The sequence below is a fragment of the Dromiciops gliroides genome, chromosome 1 (assembly GCF_019393635.1).
Source record: "Dromiciops gliroides isolate mDroGli1 chromosome 1, mDroGli1.pri, whole genome shotgun sequence".
Classification (NCBI taxonomy): Eukaryota; Metazoa; Chordata; class Mammalia; order Microbiotheria; family Microbiotheriidae; genus Dromiciops; species Dromiciops gliroides.
In genome coordinates this window covers 537,096,778-537,118,419 of record NC_057861.1, presented here as the reverse complement: position 1 = coordinate 537,118,419, position 21,642 = coordinate 537,096,778, and the positions used below count along the sequence as shown (strand labels likewise).

Sequence of the window (21,642 nt, the reverse complement as noted above, 5' to 3'; positions counted from 1 at the left end):
TTTGAAATGGAAATCGTATTTAGATAAGAATATAGGATGTCAAGCTGTACCTTAAATTATTATCCCTCTTTTTTTTTTTTTTTTAGTGAGGCAGTTGGGGTTAAGTGACTTGTCCAGGGTCACACAGCTAGTAAGTGTTAAGTGTCTGAGGCCAGATTTGAACTCAGGTACTCCTGAATCCAGGGCTGGTGCTCTATCCACTGCACCACCTAGCTGCCCCCTATTATCCCTTTGTTGTCTGTGTATGTGTGTGTCATATAAATTGTGTTTAACATTTGAGAATTTCTGAAGCACAAAAGAAACTTGTTCTTTTAACTTGTGTTGATTATCTAACCATTTTGTCAGGTAGAATTGTGTGATTTGTTCCTTTAAAAATGTCACCTGGGGGGCGGCTAGGTGGCACAGTGAATAAAGCACTGGCCCTGGAGTCAGGAGTACCTGAGTTCAAATCCGGCCTCAGATACTTGACACTTACTAGCTGTATGACCCTGGGCAAGTCACTTAACCCCAATTGCCTCACCCAAAAAAAAAAAAAATATATATATATATATATATACACACACACACACACACACATATATACACATACACACACATATCTATCTATCTATCTATCTATCTATCTATCTATCTATCTATCTATCTATCTATCTGTCTATCTATCTATCTATTTATCTATCTATATATCACCTGGGGGCAGCTAGGTGGTGAAGTGGATAAAGCACTGGCCTTGGATTCAGGAGGACCTAAGTTCAAATCCAGCCTCAGACACTTGACACTTAGTAGCTGGGTGACCCTGGGCAAGTCACTTAATCCTCATTCCCCACCCCCCCCCAAAAAATTGTAAAAATGTCACCTGTTGGGGCAGCTAGGTAGCGAAGTAAATAAAGCACCAGCCCTAGATTCAGGAGAACCTGAGTTCAGATCTGGCCTCAGACACTTGACTCTTACTGGCTGTGTGACCCTGGGCAAGTTACTTAACCCCATTGCCTAGCAAAAACAAAACAAAACAAAACAAAAATGTCACCTGTTTTGTGCTGCAGTTTTGATCCTGTATTCTGAAAAAGATCAAGAATGGAATAAATTTGGGGCAGCTAGGTGGCACAGTGGATAAAGCACTAGTCCTGGATTCAGGAGGACCTGACTTCAAATCTGGCCTCAAACATTTGACCCTTACTAGCTGTGTGACCCTGGGCAAGTCACTTAACCCTTGCTCCTCAAAAAAAAATTAAAATTTTTTTGGCACAGCATATAGCAAACAAAACACTTTATGGTTTGTGTTATCATGCATCGTTGCAATTCAAGTTTAGATACCAGAGATTATTTTATGACTATGAATTTCTAGATACCAAATATCATTCCTATTGTTTAGAATTGCAATAGCCTAGATCATTTTAATTCCATATTAGTGTCTGTGTACTGAAATTTGAGAAATGTTTGGGCAGTTGTAGTTAAATTTAGAAACCTAGATAATGTAGGTTGATCATTTAACTTTTGTTTGAAATTCTTATTAATTTGTTCTTTCAGAAAAAGTTTGAAAGCAAAAAAAATATTTAATGTAATGTATGAGTATAGTATTCTGTTTTAAATTGTCCTCAACTACTTTTTATTGGAATAATAATCACCCCAAAATCAGGGACTTATAAATGGAAAGTTTTAACTACTGACTTTCCTTGAATTAATCACCTTTTCTGTTGAAGCCCATTATGTACATGTCATGGAAAACATTCATTCCTCTTCCAGATTTCTTTATAAGTTTTATCATAAATAAAAATAGGTATAATTTGTAATAACAACATCTTCTGGACTCAGATCTTCTGGGTAATAATAGAGCAGGGCTTATTAAACTTTTTCCACTTTCTGCACAAGAAATTTCTGTGACCCCTGGTATATGAGCATATAAAATAGGCATATATAACCTTTTTTTTTTTCATAAACTTTTACTGTTGCCAAATATTTTTCAATCACCACATTCAGTTACTTACATGACCCCCCCATGAGATCTCAACCCAGAGTTTAAGAAGCTTTAATATAGAATATATGAATAAATTGCCAAGCTACTAAAGCAATTTTTCAATTTGTTTTCCAGGTCCTGTATTAGGTAAAGCTCTTAATTACTTTATTCCTATCATTAAGACTTGTCTTCAACCAACCAAAGATCCACAAATGCGCCTAAGGCTCTTCACAGTCTTATCCCAAGTGCTTTTAAAAGCAAACAGTACTGTCAATTCTCAACAGTAAGTATATTCTCACTTTCTGCAAATCACTACATAAATGTTTGGAAAATGTTTGATAGAGCAGTTCTGAAGTGTTTGTTGTGTCCCTGTCACATAGGTAAGAACAAACACTAGAGACAAATATAAGTAAGTAATATAGATATATGTCCCTTCCTTCAAAGAACTCACATTCTTCTGGGGGAAGACAGCACATTAACGACAGCTGGGGGTGGGTAGATGAAGGGGTTTGAGGTGCAGCAGTTTTGGAAATGTCCAGGAAGTGATGTCGAGGTCTGATTGCCCCAGACAAGGTAAATCTGAAGTTAGCAAAGCCTAGCATTGCATGGGAGAGGCCAGGATGCTTTTGGGAGGGGAGATGAGAAAAATGATCAGAGAGTAAGCAGTACATTATTATATGTCCTTGTGATTTATAAAAACTGAGATGAGAATTTCAAAAATATTATATGATCTTCTAAGTTATTACTTTTAGATTACTACTTTCCCTAATATATCTGTGGAAAGTGAACAATGAAATTGTTAGAGGTGAGTAAACTACTATTTTAAATAATGAGTCAGAGAAATGTTAAATCAGAATTATTTCAGTGTGGTTGTTAAAATTCCATTAAGCAAAAATTTTTTAGAATGTATTCATGGGGGGGGGCAATGAGGGGTTAAGTGACTTGCCCAAGGTCACACAGCTGGTAAGTGTCAAGTGTCTGAGGCTGGATTTGAACTCAGGTCCTCCTGAACCCAGGGCTGGTTCTTTATCCACTGTACTACCTAGCTGCCCCCTGTATTCATTTTAATGATGTATCTATTCAATGTTTTCATTTTGTAATGGCCTTGTGGTACAATTATAATCAAAGCAAATAATTAGTATTTTTTTAACTTTCCTTTACTATTATTGAGGTATTTGCATCTTTTAACATCTTTCTGCGGTAATCTTAAAAATCTCATTGATTTTTCAGTCAGTGAAAATAAAGATGTAATTTTTCTTCACCCAAGTTCATGGACCCCCTAACATCTGTTGGGTGAGGAAAAATTACAAATACATAGGGCATGGGGCAGCTAGGTGGCGAAGTGGATAAAGCACCAGCCCTGGATTCAAATCCGGCCTCAGACACCTGACACTTATTAGCTGCGTGACCCTGGGCAAGTCACTTAACCCTCATTGCTCGGCCCCAAACAAATAACAACAAAAAACCAGACAAACAAATACATAGGGCATGTACAGAGATTAAATAAATAAATTAGGATCTTATAAGTACTTAAGAAAAGTATAAAGTATTACAAAATTCAGTGAAGGAAGAATTCCTTCTGACTAGAGGGATCAGAGATGTCTTTGTGGAGGAGGTGATATTTCAGCTATTTTGTGAAGCTCAAGTAGGACAGGAATAAACAGATATGGTTCAGGTTGATCAGAGTGTAGGGTTTTTAGAGGAGTTTGAAATAAAGTTGCCTCTTTTTTCATGAAAAAAACAATCTCATTGATTTGAAGAATTTTCTTCAAATATGTTTTTTTTGGTGGGAAGTAATAAAACATGTGAAGAAAATTGAGACAGGTATAATAGAAAAAAGGGAAATGAAAAAGAAATAAGGGCATCTAGGTGCCACAAGTAGATAGAGCACCGGCCCTGGATTCAGGAGGACCTGAGTTCAAATTTGGCTTCAGACACTTGACACTTACTAGCTATGTGACCCTGGGCAAGTCACTTGACCCCAATTGCCTCACCAAAAAAAAAAAAGAAAGAAAGAAGCTTATGTTTTTGAGATGCATCAATCAAGGGCAATGAAAATATAAAATTATAAACAAAATAGAGTTTGGAACTGTTTTCCTGAGTTGGTTTGATATGGCTTGCAGAACCTCCTAAATGAGATCTGTAATTACTCAAAGGAGTTCAGCAAACAATGCATGATGTAAATACCAAGTGAAAGAAGGATAAAAAATAATAGCTACCATTTATCTAATACTTGAAGTCCTGGAAAGTGCTTTGGATAGAGTATTTCATTTGATGCTAACAGTACTACGAGAGAGGATCTGTTGTTGCCATTTTGAAGGTCACAGTTAAGAATGAAAGAAATGAAGTCACTTGTCTAGGATTACACAGCTAGTGCTTAAAGGCAGGATTTGAACTCAAGTCTTCCCTCCAAGTCCAACACTCTATCACTACCACAAGACTATTGTAACTATTGTACACTCTATGAAACAAATAGATAACTAATGTATATAGTCTATCATCAGTTCAGATAAGTTGGGACCAACACTCTACACAGACTGTTAAGCTCAGCCCAGAACAGCATAGGAGGCAGAATGGGAACTGGATTGCTTTCAGGAGATTGAAGTGATTTTAATGACCCCAAACTTCCCCAGGGAGCAAAGACTTATATTTATACCAGGAGTACCCTGACCGCTCAAGGTACAGATCTCTGAAAGCACTGCATTAAAAGGGAGTGAGACAACCTTGACCTGAAGTGGATGTTATGGGAAATGGGCATACTTTTTAATATACTACCTTATTGCCCTGTCAGGTATAGAGTAATGGACTGAAGAGACCCTGGATGAGATTTGTAGAATTACTGGGGTTTAAAAGTGGAGGAGGTCTTAAGGAACATCCAGGGCAATATACTTATTTCTTCAGATGAGGAACTCATACCCAAAGACTGTGAGTTATAAAGAGATACCTGTAACCAAGTGACAGAGCTGAGGCTGGAACTCAGATTTCCCAATATAAGTGGTGGGTTTTTTTTTCCCCTTCCTTACCTTCATGCTGCTTTGGCTCTCAAAATGTTTATTTTTTAATGTATTTTGTGGTTTTAGTTATTTATTTGCCTTTCTAAGTACTAGCTAAATGTATTCAGTCTTCACAGTCATATTTAGAAAGGTAGGTGAACGAGAGATATTTTTGTATGTAGCCATATTTGCTGATACTTTTGTTTCCATAAATCTGAAGTTCTGGTAAGTGATTTATGACTTAAAACAAGCAAAGATATTTTTCTCTTCAGAGATGAATAAATCTATCAAAGTAGAGTTGTTTCATTGTTGTTAACATATTACAAGTTTTCATTTGGAAATGATTTGGTCACTCAAACTTCTTTGATTTTAACATTATTCTCTTTTTTGCTGTTGGGCATCTAGCCAACCCAGTCATACTGTAGGAAATTTTGTTTCCTGCTTGACTGCAAAAATTTCAATGCTTAGAAGGGACCATAAAGAGATATTAACATGTAACTTTGGCGGGCATCCCATTAGTAAATAGGTATTCATATAGATAACATATCCTATAATGGGAAAGTTGAGTCGATGCTCTTTAGGACCCAATAATTATAATCGTATCATTAATATATTCAAATAGAGTATTACGTTGTAGTTTGTGTGCTTTTCTGAACTTCAACAAAGAAACAGTAAAGTCTTTTGAATTGTGCCATATAAAGAATTTTACTTGAAAACAGACTTAACTTATGCAAAGTAATCAATTTTAATGTTGAAGTAGCTTTCCACAAGAAGCCTTTTATAACAATTTCTTTTGGTGAGGAACTATCATGATTTTGAGTAATTTGAATTAGAGTTGTTTTAGAGAAATTGTCATTTGTATTTGAATTCAGGAAAGAAAAGCATTGTTAGTTTTATTTTGCCTTTTAAGATAGCAAAAATATAGATGCCTAGGAATTAATTGTAAATCAATGAAATTTTTTTGGAAAGCAAGCTGGCCATGAGCTACTGAAGCTTTGAAAGTAATACTCTTTGACCCAGTTATTGAGAATATCCTCTGAGAGTATTATTCAGAAAGAAAGCAAGCCTTTATTAGATGCCTAATATGTGCTGGATAGAGTTGTGAAGTACACAAGGACAGATGAAAGTGGTCGTGGCCCCACCTGCTGCTAGAGAATTTGAGGACATTCCCTTGAAGGAAGTGAGTTATTATAAGAGGCAAAAGTGAGGCAGAACCACATTCTAGGCCCAGGGGAGCAACAGCCTGTGTGAATGAGCAGAGATGGAAAATAGAATGCAGATTCAAGGAGTATAGTAGGCCAATCTAAATGAATCAGCTATTTTATGAAAAGTAGTCATTTGAACCTTGCTTTCTTCTTTTTTTTTTTTTTTGGCAGGGCAATGAGGGTTAAGTGACTTGCCCAGGGTCACACAGCTAGTAAGTGTTGTGTCTGAGGTGGGATTTGAACTCAGGTCCTCCTGAATCCAGGGCTAGTGCTCTATCCACTGCATCACCTATCTGCCCCCAAAAGTAGTCATTTGAAAAATCTGAAATTATAATTTCTGTAACTGTAAATATGAAATTGTAAAGGGGTTTAGGTGTCATGCTGAAGAGTTTGTGCTTTGTCCAGGTATCAGATAGTTAAAGAGCCAACTAAAGATTTTGGAATCTTAAGTGTTTTATGTTTAGACTTTACTCTAGAGATAACTTCCTATTCTAGAGTCATGGGATGCCAGAGAAGGTAAGGGAGCTAGAGATCATCTAGTTCAAATCTGTAATTTTGCAGATGAGAAAACTGTGGTCCAGTAAAGGGAAGTGACTTGCCTCTAGGTCACACACACACGCACGCACGCACGCACGCACATACTCTCTCTCTCTCCCTCCCTCCCTCCCTGCCTCCCTCTCCTCTAGAGCCATTTGGGTCCAGTGGCAAGATATATATCAGGATTACTGGGGATGGCTCTGGATATTTGAGGCAAACAGTTAAGTGACTTGCCCAGGGTCACAGAGCTATTGAATATCAAGTGTCTAAGATCAGATTTGAACTCCTGACTTCTGGGCCAGAGCTCTATCCATTGTACCACCTAGCCACCCCTTTATTTGGGTATGCTTTATGAGGACAGGATCTTATGTCTTATCTAAACATTTGTAAATCTTTCAACTCCTGCTACATAGTAACAGGTACTTTATAACATAGTAGTAGGTACTTTATAAATATCTGTGGAGGGGCGGCTAGGTGGCACAGTGGATAAAGCACCGGCCCTGGATTCAGGAGTACCTGAGTTCAAATCCGGCTTCAGACACTTAACACTTACTAGCTGTGTGACTCTGGGCAGGTCACTTAACCCCAATTGCCTCACTAAAAAAAAAAAAAAACAAACGGGGGAAAAAAAAATAAATAAATATCTGTGGAATCGAATTTGTGTATCTCTTCTCCAGAATTGATCTGGGTGAAATGAGATTCTGGAAATACTTTGTATTATAAATATACATATTTATATTTTTATATTTCATTTATTGTCCCTATCCCACTGGTCACTATGAACTTTCTACTTATGCGCCATCTTTCATTTAGAAACCCATCCACAGCACAGAAGAAACAATAGGAAAGGAACCAGGAACACAGATGACTCATTAGGGAATCACCATTGGTGACTTAACTCCATCTTAATCTTTGATGAAGAATTAAGAATTTATTATCAATCTCAACATTCAAAAATGCCTATAAGAAAGATTGCTTATCAGTGTGTGGTTTGAATGATTAAAGGAATGATAGGACTTTTTTCTTTTGACACAGAAAACCTGACAAAAACATAATGATTAATTTTAGAAAATACTGGTAGAAAATTTTACTGAGCATACTTTTTCATTTTAGGACAGGCCAAAGATACTCTAGAGTCACTAATTCTTCTTGTGAACAGATGTACATTTTTCTGTATACAATAGAATTCATTATTTGGAAGTAATTTGCTTTTGTCCTTGCCACATTTTAGCAGTTCAGGTTGACAGATTCTGATTTACCTTGTTGAAGCAGCTTCTTTGTGGTCCATTATCTTCCCTTTTTTGATGTTTTTATCATGCATGTTAGTTGGCTTAGTGTTTTCATGTTAGTTGAATTACTAGTTTGACTTACTGATATTAAATTTAAGGCATTTAGAAAAAGATAATTCCAAGAGAGTATGCCATTGTGACACAAAATCCTTCATAGGCTGACGTTAAACTTTGATGCATTTCTTCAGAATCACTTTATATAGACCATGTTACAGAAGTAAATTTTAATCAATACTAAAACCATTATTCCTTTAAATTTTTTATAGAATATGATAACAGCATAAAAATGAAAACGTATTGAAATATTTAATTGAAAATCTGTAAATCATGTTAAACCATAAAATCATTTTCAGAAGTTTTGTTATTTTATTATTAACTCTGAAATGCCATCTTCTGGGGAAGAGATATTCAAACCAAGAAAAGCAGTTTGATAATTTTATATATATGTTTTTAAATGTGGTAAATGGAAGCAAGAAATGAAGATTGATATCTTTTTTTTTAAATAAAGACATTTGTTTTATTTGATAACATTGGTTTTATGCCACAAGGACACAAGCTCTACCAACACCCTTAATCTTTTCCTCTGCTCTTCTGCTGAAGAATTTTGCCTTCATGATGACTGGCTGCTTGGGGAGTTTTCCTTTTCCTAGGACTTTGTAGTACCCTGACCGCACAACATCAATGATAGGGGCAAGCCCTTCCTTGCTTTTGGCAGCATTAATCCTGGTCTGCTCACTGACCAGTGTCCACAGCTTATCAAGGTTGACGGTTGGGCAGTAGCTTTGGTTCTTCTTCAAGTGGTAATGCCTCATACCCCCTTTCCCGAAGTAACCTGGATGATATTTGTTGAAGTTGATGTGGTGATAGCGCAACCCTCCTGCATTTCCGCGACCTCCGGGGTGCTTCTGGTGCTTGCCGATTTGCCCATGGCCATGGCTGACATGCCCACAGAGCTTCCGCGTCTTCCTTAGTCGGGAAGGCATGTCGCACGCGCTGCAAAAGAGAAAAGGAAGCTGCGCAGCAAGTCGATTGATATCTTTTTTTTTTTTTTTTTAAGAATAAGGTGATAGTTTATTTAGGAGCAAGGGAAAGAAAGGGTGGGGGGAGGGAAACCATGGAAGAAATCCTTGGACTTTTTCATGGGGAGATTGGCATAAAGCATATGGCTCAGAGGTACCAAATCTCCGATTGATATCTTAATAGAGAATTCATTTTCATTTGATAACTTCACAATATTTCTAGAGCTTTACTTGTATGTAAATTAATGATTTCTGAATTTTTTTATTCCATATTATCTTTTTTTTTTTTTTTTTAGTGAGGCAATTGGGGTTAAGTGACTTGCCCAGGGTCACACAGCTAATAAGTGTTAAGTGTCTGAGGCCGGATTTGAACCCAGGTACTCCTGACTCCAGGGCCGGTGCTCTATCCACTGTGCCACCTAGCTGCTCCTCCATATTATAATTCTTAAGAGAATATCTAGTTCACTACTGGGGATGGGAGGGGTTGGGAATTTATGTAATAGAAATAATCCTTAAGACAAATTAGTATAGGCATTCAAGGTATTTGATATGGAGAATTCTGTTGATGCTAGCAGATATAGGCTTTCATTAAAGAACATTTGCAAGTTGCTATATATGGTTTTGAACTTGGGAGTTTGGACTGTATGTGGTACATTGATTTTTCAACTAGTTCAAAATTGAAGAGTTTTTTTAGGGGCAGCTAGGTGGCGCAGTGGATAGAGCACCGGCCCTGGATTCAGGAGTACCTGAGTTCAAATCCGTCCTCAGACACTTAACACTTACTAGCTATGTGACCCTGGGCAAGTCACTTAACCCCAATTGCCCCGAAAAAAACAAAACAAAACAAAAACAACAAAAAAGTTTTTTTTAGAAACCTATGTCGTCAGGTATTTCTTGTGTTGACTAAATTGACCATCTTGTCATCTGCATTCCTATCTATTTTATATATTTGTACTTTGGGTGACTTAGACCCCATTTTACTTATTGGCAGTCCAGTGATTATGTAGTGTCTCTTTCTTTTTGAACCTAGTGTCTGAGATGCAACCTGTCAAAGTTTCCCCCCCTTTTTTGACAGTTATAATGTAGACGAATTATTATTGTCTGTTTCAATGAGTTTTTCTTTGTTTACAATGAGAACAATTGGCTAGCTAGCTAGCTAGCTAGATACATATATATATATAATTTTGATATAATCATTAATAAATTCCTTAGTTTACTGGGAGTAGGTGTTGGGGGAAACTCCTCTTTTGAGTGGGCTTCAGAATAGTCCTAGGCATATGAATGGATGGGCAAACAGTCCTGTCCTTCCTTAGAGTAGGCAGCCACAGAAGGACTAGGTTCACTTTCCTTCTTTATATCTGGTCAACGTAATATTAAAAATTCCATTCATTTACTCTGTTTTTGCTTTTCCTGAATATAAATTTTTTTAAATTAGGGGGTTTTCCCCTTTATAGAACAACTGTTTACTTCCTTTATTTGCTATGTCATTTTGTTTTAGGCAGTTTCATGACCACCTTGAGTCAGTGATAAAAGATATATTGGTTCCTAATCTGCAGTGGCATGCTGGGAGAACAGCAGCAGCCATTCGTACTACAGCTGTGTCCTGCCTTTGGGCTCTTCTTCACAGTGAAATACTTTCATCAGAACAGGTACAGTTCTCAAATTCTTTTATATAAAGCATATGTAAGAAAATTTGCAAAGTGCCAAAAATAAAATTTCCAAGCCTTATTAAAATGTAAGGGAATCCTGAGAGGAAGCTTTGAACAGATTTAGGTAATAAAAAATCTGGTTGCAGAAAGTAGCAGTATGTATAAGGAAGTATTAAGTCCATAAAAGTCAGCTATTACATTGTTTTTTTCAGCGATTACATTTTTTTTGTTGTTTGTTTTTGTGGGGCAATGAGGGTTAAGTGACTTGCCCAGGGTCACACAGTTAGTAAATGTCACGTGTCTGAGGCTGGATTTGAACTCAGGTCCTTCCTGAATCCAGGGCCGGTGCTTTATCCACTGTGCCACCTAGCTGCCCCTAGCTATTATATTTTAATCAACTAGAGTGTCTGTAGTTAAATTCAGAGATCTTCCTTATTGTAAAAATTTTTGGCAAGGAAAAAAATGGGTAGAGGGAATAAATATTGTTAATTTCTAGCTCTGTTAGAGAGCAAGAAGAAAACTTAGAGATGTAACAAAATATGGAAACAGGAAAGGCCTAGTCAATGAGCTCACAAAGTTAGTATCATTCACCTCATAAGCATATATTACCATTATCTTGGTAATCAAAGGTATTTTAAGGAGAATTACTCTATTTTTCTAAGGCTTCATATGTTAGACAACGGTTGCTTTCATAATAAAAATTTAACCATGGTATAAGTATCTTAGACTTTCATAGATTTGCCTTCCTGGGAAAATGTCTCTAATCAGTTATTAGTTGGGAAAAGAAAGCAAATAATTATTAAAGATCATAAACCTCTGCTATTGCTTTGAGTTCATAGCTTCTTCTGCAGAACAATAACAGAGCACATAAGGGGCAAAAAAGTTATTTCAAAATATCTATATAATGCATGAGCACCATCTTGTGGTACCCCAAAGAGATGACTTTTTTCTAAGTGAAAGTATTACTAAAATGCCAATTGGAAGAAAAAATCTATTCGTGAGTAATCCTGTCATGAATCCTTTCCATTGCTGCATGATTAATTATAGAAAGGGGGTGAACTACACTGTGGATAATAACTAGATTCAACAAAAATAGCTTTTTAATTTAAGTAAATATTTACTGCATGGTAGAGAATGACAGAAATGATCAACTATTCATTAAATTTTACATAAAAAACATGTCTCATTTTATATTCATAAGTGTACATAATGTATACCAGGTCTTAGATATAAAATTGTTGTCCAATTTTGAATTGGAAGTTAATCTTCATGTTTCTTGTTTTTCTTCTTAATTACAGATGACAGAAATACAAGAAGTATTGATGCCTCAAATTTTTAACACACTGGAAGAAGATTCTAAAATGACTCGATTAATGTCATGCCGTATTATTAACATATTTCTAAAGGCCTGTCCTGGCCCAAGTGATCCAGATAAATTCATCAAGATTTATCCTGGTAGGCCTCATTTCACCACCAAAGTATACTCATTTTGCAGTTGACCCTATTTTTATTGAATTCTAATGAAAACATGTTACCAATTTTCTTGTTATACTGATGCTTTTTGTTTCTAATATTGCTGTTGATTGCCAGCAGCCTCTTCTCCCCACATACACACACACACAGAATCCTCTCTTGCAACAAATAAAATAAACTAGTTAAGCAAAATCCATCAGAGTGACTCCATCTTATAGCTAATACATTATTCTATATGATTGCATACCATCTCTATCAAGAGGAAGGAAGTATGTTTGTTTTTTTTTAATCATCAGTCCACTCCAACTAAATTTAGTCATTGCATTTCATCTGAGTTCTGATAATTCAATGTGGTGTTTACATGATTTACATTATTATGATCATTGTATCCTTAGTTATTCTTATTTCACTCCATCAATTCATACATTTTCCTTACTCTTAATACAATTTAATATTTGAAACACACCTAGAGTTAAAATTTTAGAGATGGAATGAACTTTAAAGACCAGCTAGTCCAATTCCCTCCATTTATTGAGGGCCAGAAGGCATTATTAAGTGGGTAATATCTATTGTCAGTCTTCTAGAATCATGACTGGTCACTACACTGATCATAATTTTCAGAACGTTAAAGTTATTTTCTTTATATGTTATATAAATTCTTCTCCTGGTTCTGCTTACTTCATTCTACATCAGTTCATATGAGCCTTCCCAGGCTTCTCTCAAACTGTCTTTTAATTATTTTTAGGGTGCAGTAATATTCCTTTACATTTATATTCCATAATTTGTTTAGCATTTTCCAATAGATAGGCACCCCCCCTTTTCTTAGCTGTCTATGCATTAAGTATAAGCACCTGCCTTTTGACTTTTTTTCAGTATTTCCCTTAATATTTTGGATATTTTGTTTCTCTAGATGAATTTCATTATTGATTTTTCTAGTCATATAAAATAATACTTTTGCTGGTTTGATTGTTATGGAAATAAATAAGTCAAATAAATTAGGTGGTATTATAATTTCTTATATAACCATAAGAAATTAACATTTCTCCACTTTTCTAGGTCTGCATTTATTTATGTAAAAAATGTTTTATTACTATAGTCAGGTAGTTCTTGAGTGTATCTTGATAGATAGACTCCCATATATTTTTTGCAATCTATAATTATTTTAAATGGAATTAATTTTTTTATCTCTACTTGGTTTTGTTGGTAATTTTATGGAAATGCTGACATAATGGTATAATGATTTGTTAGTTTTACATATTGTAATATAATTTTCTGTATTATAATTTAATATTGGCATAATGGTAACAGGACATTGATATATTTCCTAGAATGCTTATTATTTATGTGGATTTATTTTATATACTGCAACATTGCTAAACTTATAGTTCCAGTTAAATTTTTAGTTGACTGTTTTCAGTTCTTTAGGTAGACCATCACATCATCTCCAAAAAAAACCAAAATGTGTTTCCTTATTGCCCATGTTTATTTTCTCTATTTCTTTTTTCTTATTTACTATCTATAACTATGCTAAATTGTAGTATTGATAATGGTCATCCTTGCTTTGCCCTTTGTCTTCTTGAAAAGGTCTCTCACTTTTCCTCGTCATGTAACAGAGATTATTTACTTTATTAAGGAAAGGTCCATTTATCCCAATGCTTTCAAGTGTTTTTAACAGGAATGGCTATGGATTTTGTAAAAACCAGCAAACCTTTTCGATGTCTGTTGATATAATCATGGTTTTTATTATTTTTGTTATTGATAGCATATATTATACGTATTGTTTTTCTTATATTGAGCCAACCCTGCATTTCTGGTAAAAAATACAACCAAGTAATAATGTATAATTTTTAAAAATATGTTATAATCTCTTTGCTGAGATGTTTTCAATACATTTCAGTACATTGTGTGGGGCTATAAGAGAGCCTCAGTTTCAGTTATAGACAGGCCCAGATTAGTGCCTAGCTCATACCCCAGCCACCTCAGAAGATAAATCCAGACTAGAGTCCAGGTAGACCATGCCTGAACTACAAGCAGGAGGCAACGTCAGATAATTTCTGAAGAATGTGGCATGTATTGGTCCTAGCCATCACATTCAGGAACAAGGAGGGACAGCTAACAACATTGGCTTTGAGAACTATACAGGGAAAGGGAAAGAAAACCAAAAACATATTTAATTACATCTGGGAAATTGTACAACATTTTCACTGACCTGAAGTTGCTCCCTGAAACAAATAAACCAACTTTTTTTTTCTGTTAAAAGTATTTTAGGGGCAGCTAGGTGGCGCAGTGGATAGAGCACCGGCCCTGGAGTCAGGAGGACCTGAGTTCAAATCCGGCCTCAGACACTTAACACTTACTAGCTGTGTGACCCTGGGCAAGTCACTTAACCCCCAATTGCCTCACCAAAAAAAAAAAAACCAAAAAAAAAGTATTTTATTTTTTTCCAGTTACATGTAAAATTAGTTCTCAACATTTGTTTATACAAGTTTTCCAATTTCAGATTTTTCTCTCTCCCTCCCCTCCCTCCCCCCTCTCCTAGACAGCAGGTAATCTGATATAGGTTATATATATACATAATAACATTAAATGTATTTCTGCATTAGTCATAATAAACCAACTTTTTAACACCAGTATCCTTGCTTTGATACTATATACTATTCTCTAATTCATAGGTGATAATAGTACATACCTTACAGTAGTTGTAAGGATCAAATAATCTTTGTTGTGAGGATTATGTAAAGTGTTTTGCAAAACCTTTGAGTGCTATATAAATGTTAACTATTACTGATTATTATTTTTAGGTTTATAATATATATAAAGAATAAAAATTTAACCCAAAAGGCAGGGAAGAGGTGTTTAGTGGGTATAAGTAGACTGCAGCATATGTCATGTAAAATATAAGATCCAGGAGCCAATGATCAGAAAAGGAGATGGGCTAGTCATGTATCACATACACAAGTATAAATCAGGGGAGAACAGATTGGCTGCCCCAGTGCTCTAATGGTAGCTGTAGAATCTTTTTTGGGTTTTTTTTCTTTTTGGTGAGGCAATTGGGGTTAAGTGACTTGCCCAGGGTCACACAACTAGTAGGTGGTGTGTCCTAGAGCTCATTTAGTCATCTTTCCATTTTATAGATGAGGAAACTAAGGCTAAGAGTTATATTTCCCTAAAAGTGGAAAACAAATGTAATTCTCTTTTCCCACTGTTTTCAGTCATCTCTGAAATTATAATGCATCTTCATTTTAAGAAGCCATTCTACTTTTAAATTTGATTATTTTTGTGTCATTTATTTCTGTCAGGTACTCAATCCTCTACAAAACTATCCACTGAAAGACTTACTAAAGGTGATAGATTATTAGTAACAGAGCTATCAGTAAAATTCAGGTCCCCTGACAACCCATCTAGGATTCTGCCTACTGGTCTTTCCTTTTTTCTTACCATTCCGTACATGAATCTCCTCCTTAGCCAAACTATTTCCAAACATGCTTTGTGGCTTTCCCATCTCTCACATCTACTTAACTCCTATTCCTCTTTGATGGACCATATCAAATTCTTTCTCCCCTGTTTGGGATCATCCTAGTTACATCACACTCATAGGTCTCACCAAATTGTTAGAGTCGTGTGTATGTGTGTGTGTGTGTGTGTGTGTGTGTGTGTGTGCGCGTGCGCGCGCGTGAGCGCATGCATGTGCATATGTGCATGCTCTCACACATGCTTGTATGTAATATGTGCATATATATATGTGTGTATTTTACACACGTGCACACACCACTTGTTTAGCATTTGCCACTTACTCCCTTGTGTTACCTCTTCATCATATGTGTGTTTTCTCTCCTCAATTAGATTATGAACTTTTTTTGTGTGTGTGAGGCAATTGGGGTTAAATGACTTGCCCAGGGTCACACAGCTAGTGAGTGTTAAGTGTCTGAGACTGGACTTGAACTCGGGTACTCCTGACTCCAGGGCCGGTGCTCTATCCACTGCGCCACCTAGCTGCCCCAGATTATGAACTTCTTGATGACAAAGACTAGGTCATATTTTTTTCTGTCTTCAATGAAACCTAAAAATGTCTTTAACTTAGGTGATGTTAAATAAATAAGTGGCTTTATTCATTTCAGGTCATTACTCATGGTGGTTTCAAATAAATAATTGCTTTAAATTTTTCATTGCTTCTATTAGAACTCTTGAAACGCCTGGATGATGCTTCAAATGAAGTACGAATAGCAGCTACAAGTTCCTTAATTAGCTGGCTTAAGTGTATCAAAAATGATGATGATGGAAAATCCTTTTTAAAAGGCAATATACAGTATCTCTATAAGGAGCTCTTGGTTCACCTTGATGATCCAGACAGCACAATTCAGGATGCAGTATTAGGTAAGTTTTTTTCAGTTAAGTGTCAAGTGTCTGAGGCCAAATTTGAACTAAGGTCCTCCTGAATCCAGGGTGAATCCAGGACCAGTGCTTTATCCACTGTACCACCTAGCTGCCATGGTGCATTTCTTTTCTTTCTTTCTTTTTTTTTTTTTTTTGTATACAGTACATTTCATTTTTGTGTCAGCTCATGTAGGTCTTTCCAGGTTTTTCTGATAGCATCCTGCTTATCATTTTTTTTGATAGTAAACTACATTTATATAGCACTTCATTTTTAAAATTTATTTATTTATGGAACAATGAGGGTTAAGTGACTTGTCCAGGGTCACACAGCTAGTAAGTGTCAAGTGTGCGAGGCCAAATTTGAACTCAGGTCCTCCTGAATCCAGGGCCCATACTTTATCCACTGCACCACCTAGCTGCTCCTATATAGTACTTTAAAGAGAGATTTCCTTACAATAAATCCATGAGGTTGATTTGGGGGTGTGTGTGTGTGAGGCAGTTGGGGTTAAGTGACTTGCCCAGGGTCACACAGTAAGTGTCAAGTGTCTGAGGTTGGATTTGACCTCAGGTCCTCCTGAATCCAAGGCCAGTGCTTTATCCACTGCGCCACCTAGCTGCCCCTCCATAATCTTTTTCTTGCTTCTTTTATATGAGATACTTTACCCCATTCCATCTCCTCCCTCCCTTTCTCCCAGTGTATTCCTCTCTCACCCCTCAACTCCCCTCCTTTAAAGATATCATTCCTTCATACTTAACTCACACCTGTTCCCCCTGTCTAAACACACTTCATCCACCTCATGCTTAGGCTTTTGCTTTCTGATGGAACTCTTGGGCCAGAGCAGGCAGCAATAATGAAGGTGACACAGTTATACAGGAAAATTAATATCAATAGGTAAAATCTGCTCTTCCCCTCAGGCTTCCCTTGTTCTTACCCTACAGAGAGACAGATTCTTTTTTTTATTGCTAAAAGATCTCTACCAACAACTTCTTTTATTTTTTTGTTTTATTTCCATTCTAAAAACAATTTGAAGTTTGGTTGTCATGATTGACTTTCTTTCCCTCCCTCTCTCCCTCCCTAAGTGACTTGCCCAGGGTCACACAGCTAGTATAAGTATCAAGTGACTGAGGCTGGATTTGAACTCAGGTCCTCCTGAATCCAGGGCCAGTGCTTTATCCACTGCACCACATAGCTTTCTGCACCATGGCTTTCTAATAAAATTTTTCCTGTCACTATTATGGTTAGACATATATAATAAATGAATAATTAATAAATTCTGAAATTTTTTTCCCTTTGAGTGTAAACATATGCAGCTTATGTTTGCTTAGGAAGCTGATGATTTCAAATTGAGGAGATGGTATATTTTAAATGTTTATTTATAATTTCTGGCCTTTTTTAAAAAACAGCATTTTTTCTTTTTTTTTAATAGGAGTCTTAAAGGAAGGAAGTATTCTATTCCCTGACATACTGGTGGAAGAAGTTGAAGCTGTTAAATATAAACATCGGTCTCTAATTTATTGTGAACAGCTTTTGCAGCACATCCAATCAACTAGAGGCATCCTCTAAATGCAAGATTCTGGGAATAGTCAAGTTTTTACAATTTTTGGAATTGTAGGATAGTATCAGACTTCTGCCTTTTTTTGGACAGTAATTGATGGTACTTAATTCTACAAGTATTGCTGTTTTTTATTAATAGTTTAGAGAAAGCAAGAAATGTGATAGTAAACAAATATTCTTTTTATTGCATATACAGCAGTCTAGGAAAACATTCTCTTGTGAACTTCTTTTATATCTAATAATTTTTAATAGCAGTATTAATGTCCATTAAATGGATTCTGTGCTAATATCTAATTTATTTAGTTCATTCACAGGTCTTCTAGTCTCTGAGTAATTTGAAATTTACAATTAAATGCAGTTTACTCATACTGAGAGTTAAACCAACATTATTTTTATATTAATGTGCATTGGATAGATTCGTGAGTTACTGGTATCATAGCAATTAGATATAAAATGACCTGGATTCTACTTATAATTAATTTTCAATTCTAATAATTTAAAAAAGTAGCAAAAGTAAGATTTTTATCCATTGTTTGAGTTCTGCATAGTGGAACTAATACCTAAGGCAACAGACTTTAAAATTCTCTTATATCAGAGAATTGTCACAAGTAAAATGCTCACCATTATCAGTAGATTATAATCTAATATGAAAATAGTCATTCTTGAAAAAAATTAATATTTATATTGACAGTGATGAAATACAGTTATAGGATCAGATAAAATTTTAGTTGATTTATTATAAAATTAATAAAACATATCTTTTCTTTTTAAAGCTGTCATATTTCACAATGATTATTTCTTAGCTCTTTCTTTTCCAAAGTGCCTTATAGATTTAAAATTTCAGGTATATATTGTCTCTATAGGCCAACATTTGTGTTGACCCAAGGAAAATTTATTTACATTTATTTGTTTTGCAATAATTGATTATATATCATTTAAATTTTGGCATTTTGTGTTTGAAAATAAAATTTTCTCTTTTATAGTATAGAGGAATGTGTATTTTTTTTAATACTTGGCAGACATTTTTAGAAACTACTGTTTTTTCCACTTTTCCTTTTTAAAGACCTAAAGCCAAAGGATTTAGTCCCTATATCCCTTATCCAGGCATAACTTTAAGGATAATAACTTACCATTACGTGGTTCTTCCAGGTTTCAAAAGCATTTCACCTTTGTTGTCTCATGTAATCTTCATGGAAACTCTGTGAAGTAAAGAGTGATATTCTAATTTTTTAGGTAAGCTCCCTACTGTAATCATAAGTAAAACAATTCTGAGGAGGAGAAGGTGGGGAGTAAGAGTGGGGGCAATAAACAGGTGAAAAATAGCATGAAGGGAAATAAAGTTAGTCATCATTACTATAAATGTGAATGGGAAGAACTCGCCCATTAAATGGAAGTAGATAGCAGAATGGATTAAAAACCACAATCCTACAATATGTTATTTACAAGAAATACATTTGAAGCAGAGAGATACACACAGGGTAAACATACGTTGCTGGAAAAGAATCTGTTATGCTTCACCTGAAACAAAGAAAGCAGTGGTAGCAATCAAGATTTCAGACAAAGTAAAAGTAGACCTAGTTAAAAGAAATAAAGAAGAAAGCTATATCTTGCTGAAAGGTACCACAGACAATGAAGTCATATCAATACTTAATATATATGCTCTGATGATACCATATGCAAATTAAGAGAATATGGAATCATTTATCTGTCAGATTTGTGGGCAGAGAAAGAATTTAGGACCAAAGAAGATAAAGAGAATAAAACAAAATGTAAAATATTATCATTTTGATTATATAAAATTAAAAAAGCTTTTGCACAAACAAAACTAATGTAACCAAGATTGCAAGTCAGACAGAAAACCGGGAAAGAATTTTTGAAACAAGTATCTCTGATAAAGGCCTCATTTCTCAAATATAGAAAGAACTGAGTCAAATTTATAAAAATACAAGTCATTCCCCAGTTCATAAATGGTCAAAGGATATGAACAGGCAGTTTTTAGACAAAGAAAGCTATCTATAATTATATGAAAAAATGTTCAAGATTACTATGGATCAGAGAAATGGAAATAGAAACAACTCTGAGGTATTACTTCACACCTATCAGAGTGGCAAAAATAACAAAAACAGAAAATATTGGATGTTGGAGGGGATGTGGGAAAACTGGGATGCTAATCCACTGTTGGTGGAGTTGTGAAAAGATACAACCATTCTGGAGAGCAATTTGGAACTATGTCCAAAGGGCTATAGAACTGCATATCCTTTGATGCAGCAGTACCACTGCTAGGTTTATGGCCCAAAGACATCCTCAAAAAGAAAAAAGACCTATTTGTACAAAAATATTTATAGCAGCTCTTTTTGTGGTAGCTAAGAATTGGAAATCAAAGGAATGCCCATCAATTGAGGAATGGCTAAACAAGCTTTAGTTTTTGGTGATGATGAAATATTATTTTGCTATGAGAAATGACAAGCAGGATGACTTCAGAAAAGCCTGGGAAGACATATATGAAATGATGTATAGTGAAGTGAGCAGAATCAAGAGAACTTTGTGTACAATCAAGCAATATTTTTTGATGAACTCTGAATGACTTGACTATTCTCAACAACACAATGATCCAAGACAATCCCAAAGACTATTGATGAAACATACAATTCACTTCCAAAGAAAGAACTGATATTGATGAAATGGACTGAAGCATGCTATTTTTTACTTTTTTTCTTTTAATCAAGTTTTCTTGTACAAAATAACAAATATGGTAATGTTTTACATAATCATACATGTATAATCCATATCTGATTGCTTGCTGCCTTGGGGAGGGGGAAGTGGAGGTAGGGAAAGAGGGATAAAAATTGGAACCCAAAACTATAAATAAAAATGTTTATTTTATTTAAAAAACATATGCTCTAAACGGTATAGCATTTAAATTTTTGAAGAAGTTGAGTTACGGGAGGAAATAGATATGAAAACTATACTAGTGGCAAACTTTAACCAAAAAATAAACAAGAATGAACTTAAGGAAATGAATGAAATTCTTGAAAAGTTAGATGTGATAGATCTCTGGAGAAAATTGAATGGGAATAGAAAGGAATACACCTGAGCAGTACATGGGCCCTACACAAAAATTGACCGTGAATTAGGGCACAAAAACCTCACAGCCAGATGCAGAAAAACAGAAATAGTAAATACTTCCTTTTCAGATAATAATGCAATAAAAATGACATTCAGTAATGGACAATTGATAGATTAAAAATCAATTGGAAATTAAACAATCTGATCCCAAAAAACAAGTGGGTCAAAGAACAAATCACGGAAACAATTGATGATTTCATTAAAGAAAATGACAGTGATGAGACAACATATCAAAATTTATGGGATGCCCCCAAAGTGATACGGGAAAATTTCTATCCCTAAATGCTTACATCAATAAAATAGAGAAAAAGCAGATTAATAACTCGGGTATGCAACTAAAAAAACTAGAAAACGAACAAATTAAAAATTCCAAACTAAACACCAAATTGGAAATCCTGAAAAATCAAAGGAGAGATTAATAAAATACTAGAAGCTGGTTTTATGAAAAAAAAAACCAATAAAATAGAC

General features: G+C 35.2%; 2 protein-coding genes across 2 annotated transcripts in view; one reads left to right on the top strand and one right to left on the bottom strand.

The window, feature by feature from the left end:
* The window catches only part of DNAAF5 (dynein axonemal assembly factor 5), a 72,858-nt gene extending 53,746 nt beyond the window's left edge, over nt 1-19,112 (top strand). The window contains 5 exon segments of the mRNA XM_043978530.1: nt 2,090-2,237; nt 10,496-10,646; nt 11,945-12,101; nt 16,299-16,493; nt 17,921-19,112. Of these exon segments, the coding sequence (XP_043834465.1) occupies nt 2,090-2,237; nt 10,496-10,646; nt 11,945-12,101; nt 16,299-16,493; nt 17,921-18,057 (788 nt within the window). The 3' untranslated portion in view covers nt 18,058-19,112.
* LOC122736358 (60S ribosomal protein L27a-like) lies at nt 8,500-8,971 on the bottom strand. The gene has a single exon (XM_043978531.1). The coding sequence runs from the start codon at nt 8,959-8,961 to the stop codon at nt 8,515-8,517; it is 447 nt and encodes a 148-aa protein (XP_043834466.1). The 5' UTR covers nt 8,962-8,971; the 3' UTR covers nt 8,500-8,514.
* Nucleotides 19,113-21,642: the final 2,530 nt, after the last annotated feature.

What these genes read in the sequence shown, in the direction of transcription:
- LOC122736358 (XM_043978531.1), bottom strand. Translation starts at nt 8,961, where the DNA reads ATGCCTTCCCGACTAAGGAAGACGCGGAAGCTCTGTGGGCATGTCAGC.